The 9,682-nt window shown below is 45.9% G+C and overlaps 1 protein-coding gene across 1 annotated transcript; it reads right to left on the bottom strand.

Annotated features, from left to right (window-relative positions):
* Nucleotides 1-874: 874 nt before the first annotated feature.
* On the bottom strand, nucleotides 875-9,014 carry LOC113058110 (DNA replication licensing factor mcm7-like). The gene is made up of 15 exons (XM_026225802.1): nucleotides 8,849-9,014; nucleotides 7,670-7,749; nucleotides 7,429-7,593; nucleotides 6,909-7,033; nucleotides 5,081-5,261; nucleotides 4,846-4,992; nucleotides 4,609-4,758; nucleotides 4,164-4,278; nucleotides 3,945-4,076; nucleotides 3,185-3,268; nucleotides 2,901-3,112; nucleotides 2,558-2,823; nucleotides 2,021-2,189; nucleotides 1,390-1,499; nucleotides 875-1,220 (listed from the first exon to the last, which is right to left on the bottom strand). Exons 1-15 carry the CDS (start codon nucleotides 8,877-8,879, stop codon nucleotides 1,013-1,015), a joined length of 2,175 nt encoding a protein of 724 aa, XP_026081587.1. The 5' UTR covers nucleotides 8,880-9,014; the 3' UTR covers nucleotides 875-1,012.
* Between the last annotated feature and the right edge of the window lie 668 nt (nucleotides 9,015-9,682).

Raw genomic sequence — 9,682 nt, 5'->3', positions numbered from 1 at the left:
TCCGGGATGAGCTTCGAAGAACCAAACGATCCAAGATCACGCCAAATCATCAACATTCAAATCCAGCTAACGGAGTTAGCGACGTACGAAGAGAGGGCCCCAGGCCCCGGATCTGTTGTGAGAGAGTTAAAAACAAAGCAGTCTGGATATCCGGTTCGCGAACGAATCATTCGATGTAACCAGATCTTTTTGAAGCAGTTCACCAAATCTAACTGAAATGTTTTAAACGGTTCACGTCTCTAATACGCATTAATCCACAAATGACTTAAGCTGTTAACTTGTTTAATGTGGTTGACACTCCCTCTGAGTTCAAACAAACCAATATCCCGGAGTAATTCATTTCTACTGTGAAGATAAGCACCGAGCCGAGCCAGATAATGGCGAAAGATTGACTCATGTCCTGTCAGATCAGTCTTCCTCATGATTGTGTAGCCTAGTGAACCAAACTGAGGCAACCATATGTTGAAGGCTCAGGAAACTTTTGCAGGTGTTTTGAGTTGATTAGCTGATTGGCATGTCACCATATTATAATTTGTTGAGATAGTGAATTGGTGGATTTATTGTTAAATGGGAGCCAAAATGACTAAAATAAAACTACTTCCGTCTGTGTGCATTGAAATTATTTAATACAAGTTAAACAATTTGAGTTGAATTACTGAAATAAACTTTTCCACGACAAACTAATTGATTGAGATGCACCTGAACATGGATCTCTCTGGGCTACGCTCTAGAACTGCCCCTGATGTATTGCTCATTGATGAATGTCATTAAACTAATTGGACCTGATTGTAAAGTATTACCAATGTGTCATTGGTATGCATTTCAAATCCTGCATTTCGCCCAGATTGCACTTAAATCAAGTCAAAACACAAAGTTGATCTATTTACAACATTTATTTCAGGGATTTAACAGATTTAAAAGCAAAACAAAAAGGAAGCTTGCTCCCTCATCATCACAACACCATCAGCTGGAAAGGTTCAAACACATGGGATCACGTCCAGTCACTCGGTGTTCACACAAACGTGATGCGTGAACGCGCCTGGTTTATCTGCCACACGTTCAGCTCCTCGTACTCGTCCAGAGCGGCCTGGAACTGTGCAGGAGTGAATCCACGAGACACACAGCGCTGCTCGGCCTCGGCCACACGAACAGACCTCACGACTCCTTCACCGGCCAGCTCTCGCAGCAGAGAGAAGATCACGTCAGCGGGACGCTGTGCCCTGCACACACACACGAGAGAGAGCCACGGTCACGCTGCAGTCAGTGTGTGTGAGTGAGTGAGAGTGTGTGTGAGAGAGCGAGAGAGAGAGAGTGTGTGTGTGTGTGTGCGAGTGAGAGAGAGAGAGGGAGAGTGTGTGTGTGTGAGTGAGAGAGAGTGTGAGTGTGTACCTGGTGTTGTTGGTCTTGTCGGCCTGCAGAGAGTCTTTGCTCATCTCCATCAGTCGCATGGCCTCATTAACGTCCTCCTTCTCCACAACATCCACCATCCGCAAACGAGCCTGAACACACACACACACACCTGAAGTTACATCAAGTGTGTAAATGTCACCTCATTCCACGAACAGAAAAGATTCATTTATTTTTTTCCAAAGTTAGGTTAGTTTCAGTCAAATAGATGTGTTGTGCCGGCACTGTCAGACCGAGACAAGTGCAATGCCTTGTGGGAAAGCCAGCAACTGCCCAAGTCTCCGCCTCTCAACACCAGCTAGTCTCTGAGACGTGCGTCTGAGCGCTGCAGCGTCGTGTGCGGTCAGTTTTGCATGGGTTTGCACAGCGGCGTGACCCCAGGCTGAATGCCCACCCCGCAAAGCTGACCGTCACACGACAAACACGGATCTCTGCGTGTCACCGGACGACTGAACCTGCGCCAGCGTGTGTCGTGAAGTGCTGCTTCTACAGTAGAGATGAACACAGCTACCTGCACAAACAGCACTTTTAACACCCGACGGCCACATCAGACCAGCTCCAGAGATCAAGTCCTGCTGACGTGTGTGTGTGTGTGTGTGTGTGTGTGTCTCACCAGGGCAGTGGAGAGGCGCAGGATGGACAGCAGGGTTCGGGCCGAGGTGAACGTCGTGTCTTTACTGACTCGTGCCTCTTTCCTCATCTCTACATACGCAGCGGTGATGTAATCCGACAGAGCCTCAGGAACCACCGGCTGCTTCTGCTTACACTTACTGATGTAACGCCTGACGGAGAGAAGAACGAACATCAGGTGATCCAATCAGCTTCAGACATCAGTCACACATCTGCATTTCTCTGATTTCTTTGTCAGCTGATGATTTCTTGTAATTACAGGTCAATTCAGGATTGGGACGATGACAGACATCACAATGTTGAATCAGCATCGAAACTGAATTACATTCAAAGCGGCTCAATTAATAACTTAAACAGTAAAGATCTTAAGTGCACATAAAAGAAACGCCAAAAAATTATTTGTAAAATAAAATTGATGTTTTACATGAGCTAAATTAAGCATACAAAAACATTCAAAATGTGAAATTACAATAAAATAAAAGCGTGAGCGTGTCTGTCGCACAGAAGCGTCCTGGTTCACCTCATGAGCTTCATGTGGATGGGGCTGAAGTGTGTGGGCGGCTGCTTGCAGTGCTGGTGCACGTATGTGATGTGCTGCGCCAGACGCAGGTCGTTGTCTGTATCAGGTTTGTCCTGGATGAGCCACAGCAGGTCGAAGCGGGACAGCAGCGCCGCCGGCAGCTGGATGTTCTGCTCCAGGGTTTTGCGAGGGTTGTAGCGGCCGTACGCTGGGTTCGCCGCAGCCAGGATCGAGCAGCGTGCGTTCAGAGACGTCATGATGCCGGCCTGAGACAAACACCACACACACGTGATCACACTCATTCAGGAGTCAGAAAACACCCAGCTCGAGCGGAGGAGCTCACCTTAGCGATGGAGATGGTCTGCTGCTCCATGACCTCGTGGATGGCCGTGCGGTCGGCGTCAGCCATCTTATCAAACTCATCGATGCAGCACACGCCCAGATCGGCTAACACCAGAGCCCCGCCCTCCAGGGTCATCTCACCGGTGACCGGGTCACGCATGACCGCCGCCGTCAGCCCCACGCCGGACGAGCCCCGGCCCGTCGTGTACTGACCTGAAACACAGCGCTGAGAGTTAGCGGCGGGACGCTAGCGGACGGAGGAGCGATGCTGCGGGTCACACTCACTGCGAGGAGCGAGACGGTCGATGTAGGACAGCAGCTGAGACTTGGCCACACCCGGATCTCCCATCAGACAGATGTTAATGTTCCCTACAGACACAGACGCAGTCAGTCACACAGCGCTTCATACACACACTGGGTCAGGAAACATCAGACGATCCTAATTCTGCTGTACAGCAATCATGCCATTCCTCAGAACAGTGTTGATTCAGTGCAGCTCAACATCAGTGTTAAAGTTATTATCGAGTCAGATGTATTGGTAAAACTCTTCAAACACATGTTTCAAAGCTGCTTTACAGAAAACGGTCATATGTATAATGTTGTAGTGCTTTAATACAGAGTAAGTTATGGACTGGGTGATATGATGATATATATATAGAGATCTTTCAGATTCAGATCTAACTCTATTGTATTTATGGTGTTTTCTGACACATTTATCAGTGTTACAGTGACTCAAACACACAACAGAGGGATGTAAATACTGCTCGGTTTTGTTCTAAGCGGTTGTTAGCTATTCTCAAACCGTCTGAATGAAAACAGTTCATGTTGTTGTTTTTGCAGGTGAAATCTGATGTTTGGTCTTAATGGCAAGATAATGCCCAGTTTAGCTCCCAGACAGAAACAACTCTCAAAAAGCATCAATGAATATACACTCGATTATCTTCAGTGAATAACATTGTCTATCAAAGAGTCTGATGTGAGTTTAATAAAGTAGGCGTTTCACTGAAGGTGTAGAGTGATGGAGCATCAGACGGCCGTGTCTCACCCCGGATCTTCATCCCACGAGGAGCCTGCTCCACTCCTCCCACCAGCAGCAGCAGAAGAGCCTTCTTCACATCCTCATGACCGTAGATCTCTGGAGCGATCGATCCCGCCAGCTTCTCGTAGAAGTCCTCCTCTACACACACACACACACACACACACACACGTGAGTCCAGACACTTCACAACCCTTATAGACCACACACAGACACGAAGCGTGTTACCTGTGATCTGCCGCAGCTCTTCATCACTCAGCTCTTCAGTTCCCAGCTCATCATCCTCAGTCTTATTCATCAGAGTGATGCAGTGACACTCCAGATACGTCTCTGACAGCAGACCCTGACACACACACACCAGACATGTGAGAATACAGTAGAGCACAGAGCTCGGTCATGTAGCCACGTGTTTAGATACTGCATCCTACTTCACTTACTCATACTACAGCCTTACAGGTCATACTCTTTTTGTGAAGAAACAGCACACACTTTAGAGAAATCAGTAGAAGAGAGGGAAACTTTTGTGATAAACCATCATGTGACACGACTGTGTTTATAACAGACCCTCTGTCGAATAATTACAAGCATCCTGTCACTAGATAATTAGTAATTTGCACAGCTTTATCTAAACCTGGAGAACATCCACCATGTTTGAGTGTGTGAAGTGTGTCACCTGTATAGCCTGTCTGAATCCAGAGCGCAGAAGAGGAAGGAATATTCCAGAAATAGCCACGTGATCTCCAGGCTGTGCCACACGCGTGTTCTCTCCGCGGGCGTAAATGGTCATACTGCGAGGAATGTTTCCCACCGGCACCTGATCGCTCTGTGTTTAACACACAAACACAACACTCAGCATGATTTACACTCAGCCAGACAAACGTGACACACACACACACACACACACACACACACACTCACATGCTCCTGAAATGCGCAGCTCCTGGAACTTGACGAACTTTGACCCGCGTGTCTGCAGATACAGCCGTCCTCCAGACTTGTTGGTGACGCACTCCTGACTGGGACACATGATGAGCGGCGTGAAGCTGGGAGAGGCGATCTGACCAACGGCAGGGACAGGACTCGTGTTACACACACACACACACACACGAGAGTTTAAGGACAGCATGCACTAGTGAGATGCGCACCGGCTGATAGGTCTCGGCTCCGCACTGATCGCAGGTGTAGGTGGCCACAGCCATCATGGGTTTGACCTCCGTGGCTCTGGTGACGATTCCCCTGACGGTCACCAGCTGACCGATGCTGTCGGCCTTCACATCACGCACCACCTTGGGCTTCAGCGTGGACGGAGGACGGAAATAAACCTCGCTGAGAAACAACACACGATTCAGTGAGTGTGTAGAGTATGACAGACAGGAGCATGATGACAGCGGTCACACACACTGAGTTCACTCGGATACGTGTGTGTGTGTGAGTATCAATTACTACATTATATTCAATAATCATTCTGATGATCAACCGATCAACCCCAAGATGAATCTTTCAGTCCGTTTTCAGATGAAAAAAACTTCACCATGCATTATTTGTAATGTGCCTGCCATCCAATAATCATTTCTGTTTTGTTCCTTTTATGCACTAATAAAGGGCTGCACGATGTGTGAGAGAGAGACAGAGAGAGAGCGCGCGAGAGAGAGACAGAGAGAGAGCGCGCGAGAGAGAGACAGAGAGAGAGCGCGCGGGAGAGAGACAGAGAGAGAGCGCGCGAGAGAGAGACAGAGGCCGGTGACAAACTGGCTGCGTGGCGTGAGCGTCGCGTGTCTGAAGCGTCCCAGAAGCGTGGCGGCTGCCTCGTGTTTTCTGTGTCTTTACACACAAGAACCGTGCCTGACCCGGCGCGCTGCTGCTAGAGAGAGAGCGCGCGCGAGAGAGACAGAGAGAGAGTATACATTAGAAGTACCATCAATGTTTATAGAAATGTATATGGATTTATTTTGCATGTAATTTTTTTTCTTTTTTTCTCTTATGAATATATGTATTTTAGTTTTGTTTGTTTCTATTCTGCTATGTACAAAGCTTTGGCAATATGTACCTTTGTATGTCATGCCAATAAAGCAATATGAATTGAATTGAGAGAGACCGAGCCGTTTTCAAACAACACAAGCTCTGTCTTGCTCTCTCTCCCCATATTAATCAATTGACACGATGGTGTCGATGTTTAAAGCATTTAAAATGAGAATGTAAGTGTGCTCACCACATTTGTTTGTAAGAAAAAAATAAAATAAAAATCGCAATATATAATCGCAGAAAAATAAAATATCGCAATGTCATTTTTTCCCAATATCGTGCATCCCTACACTAATATATGCATTTATTACATATTATATTTTTACTGACGCCATCCCTATTCAATTATATTTCAATAAATTATGAAACAAGCTGTACACCACCATTTAAATGTTTATTTCAAAACAACAGAATTTTATTTTATAAAATTTAAAACAGCATCATGATCATTTTAAGTGTTTAATGAAATCTTATTTGTTTTATTTCAGCTCATCACAAATCATTCCTTTGGATCCAAACAGGGATTCATTTAGAAGCCACCAAACACTTCCATACATTATAGTTATAATTTTTAATCTGCTTAGAACAGTCACTTTTTATTTTGTATCACCAAACTTACTCGTGTAACTACTCATGTGACCGTCTTTAAACAGAAAACATGGAAGTGTTTGGTGGCTTCTAAATGAATCCCTGTTTGGATCCAAAGGAATGATTTGTGCTAAGCTAAACGCTAACAGTGCCGCCGCGTGCTACAGTGATTAAGTGCACCGAGACGGGAGACGTACAAATCAACTCCCCTAAGTTGAGAGAAGAAAAGTAAAATATGGAAAAACGGTGTTGTTTTCCTTCAAGAAAAATTGACATACCACCTAACATAGAAATTAACCAAATCTAAGAGCTAATGAATCTAACCAGCCCCAGTGTGTGTGTGTGTGTGTTTGAGTCACTCACAATCTGCGCATGAGTTCAGACGGATACTGGTTCCGGGGGTCATGTGTGTCTGCGGGGTCACGACCTCTGGTCTCCATCATCAGCCGGTGCTCAATATAAACATCCAAGGCGTCCTTCGCCACCACCTACAAAACACACACACGGCTCAGACACGAATATATCGATCAGCAGGAAATGTTACTAATATACAGTGAATTTCAGCTGTGTGAATGTTGATAATTTCATGTGAGCCTTATTGGCAAATAAAGTTGGACGTTTAAAGCTACTTACACATTTAACTATATACGAAGAGCTGCACAATTACGGCCTACATTTGGCATTTTCGATTTGGTATACAGCATATGTTATGTGAATGTACATGGATAAAGCTGAATATACTTATTGCAGGTTTATGTCATTATAGACCTGTTATAGTATAATTTTCTAGAGTTTCATACTGTACATCATAAGCTGTTGGGAGTATTTATTGTCTGATATTCATATAGATCTACAAAGTGATTTATAATTTCATTATGGTCACCTCTCTCTCTCTGTATTCAGGCAGCAGCTCGTGAACCGCATCTGCAAACAGTCCGGTGTAACGCTTGGCGTTCTCACACACACTCTCCACCAGCTCAGGGTCTTCCTCCGCCACATCATCCAGATCCAGCACCAGAGCCACCTGCTCTCGGTGGGCCAGAGACACCTGAAACACACACACACGGGTGAGCGGGAGTCTGGTTATACAGCGCTGCAGGAACCGAACACGCTGCAGATCTCACCAGCTGAGCTCCGTATTTGAACACCTTCTTCCCGGAGTCATCCTCGCTGTAGAACTCCTGCAGGAAGCGTTTGCACTTCTCTGGAAAATAATCACAGCAGAAAACCCACTATCACACACAGACCTGTCGAACAGCTCGTGTAAATTTTTAAGTGAAGAAAAAGTTTCCACTCTATATGAGCGCGCGATCACGCAGATGTGCAGAGGGACAAACATGTCACGTGAGCGCGCGCGGAGGAAATGTAAACAAACGAATGAAAGCCGAAACAAAAGCGATGACACTCTGCGTCCAGATTCACACGTTTACTATTAACGTTAGCTGTGAAACAGATAACAAATAAACGTATGAATTCAAATAGCGTTCAACTACGCAAATGATCGACGCTCCAAACAGCCTCGTAGTGACTCGAACAAAACATCGATTGGTGTCGTGTCGACGAACTGAGTCCGTGTTTTGGTGTGACAGAGCCGACATCTGCTCTGATCGCGCGTCATATCGCTACACATTAGCCTTCGCGCTATAAATTACGCGCGTGTAACGGCACTCGGTGGCTGCTGTTTTGTAAACAAAGCAGCACATGGCTCTGGAGCCGCCCTACAGCCCGCGCCGCTTCCGCGATCAATCCGCGTTTATAAACTAGTCCAGATTGAACGCGACCGTTCACGGGAGCGCTCCGCGACTCTACTGTGGGCGATTGGTTCGCGCGGCCCCGTTTACAGACGAAACTTTTATGCTGTGCAGTACAGCGAAGTCTGACGATCACTGCAGTTCCGACCGATCGGAATAAACACACACGTGATTCTGGACGGATTTGTTAAAGTTTTGACTGAAAATAAGAGCGTGTGTCTGAAACAGAGCACGTGCTCTCCGCGCGCCGCCGCTCTTTGTTCCGAAACTCCATCCGGGCACTGTATCACAAGCGCGCGCAACCCCCACGAGCAACGATTAAACAAAGTTAGAAACGCATCTACAAGCGTAACAGAACAAACCCCGTGTCGCAGTAAAACAGCACATCGTGTGTCACACCGAATCCACCCTAACTTTCTGCTCCAGTTCAGACACAAAATATGATTAATTTATGTTTTTATCTACATTTCACTTCATTTCATCGGACTTTGATGCGTATCGTCTCAGAAATAGCAAAAACACTTTTAACTAAACTAGAGCTTCCCAACTCACCCTTCTCTGCCATATAATCCTTTGGTGCCATGTTTATCGCGGCAGTGTGGGGGGAAAAATTCGCGTTTCTAAAGTAAACGTGTGAATATTTTATCTAGCGAACGTTTTCCTTACTGAAGATGCAACACTCTCGAGCGCAGCTGCAAAAACTGGCGCGAGTCTGCTGGCGCTTTCCACCAATGAAATTGCGTCTTCGGGTTGGCGAGGGCGGGGCTCTTGTATGTGGCGCGAGAATCTTCCAAACGTAGTTTGTCACGTGGGCAGAATTAACCAATAACATCTGCGCTTTGAAACGGCGGCAAAACAGTCTGGTTGATGATGTCATGACGTAACAAAAGCGCCGAACGTTGAAAACATCCGGAACTGAACGGAAAAGAAGAGACAGCAATTTGTCGTCTGATAATTGGTCATTCTGCCCTCTACAAATCGCTTGTAATGATAGGAAAACATGGTTCTAGTCAGTACAATAAACGCGGACATTTCCAGAAACTGTAGAGCATGTATAATCAATTGTATGGCATATGAAAGGAAATTAATTAAATTAAAAGACGATTTATTTTCTGTTGTCAAAAATTCCTACAGAAAGGTTAGGTAGGTGGTATAATGGGTTTCTTTTACTGTCTAAGGGTGGGTGGTATTCAATTATTTTGTTTCTCTCAGTCTCCAGTAGGTGGTGGGATACATAGACATATAAATGCCTAGACGCCTTGAATCTTGAGCCGTTGCCGCGATACGTCAACGCATCCGCCATGTTAGTGAGGGCAAGACTGCCTTAAAACAAATGAAAGTAAACGGGGGAGTTGAGTTTTTTACTGAATAAAAACACGATAACGT

This window comes from Carassius auratus, chromosome 39, assembly GCF_003368295.1.
Source record: "Carassius auratus strain Wakin chromosome 39, ASM336829v1, whole genome shotgun sequence".
Taxonomy (NCBI): Eukaryota; Metazoa; Chordata; class Actinopteri; order Cypriniformes; family Cyprinidae; genus Carassius; species Carassius auratus.
The sequence above is the reverse complement of the archived record's forward strand: the minus strand, read 5'-3'. Positions and strand labels throughout refer to the sequence as shown.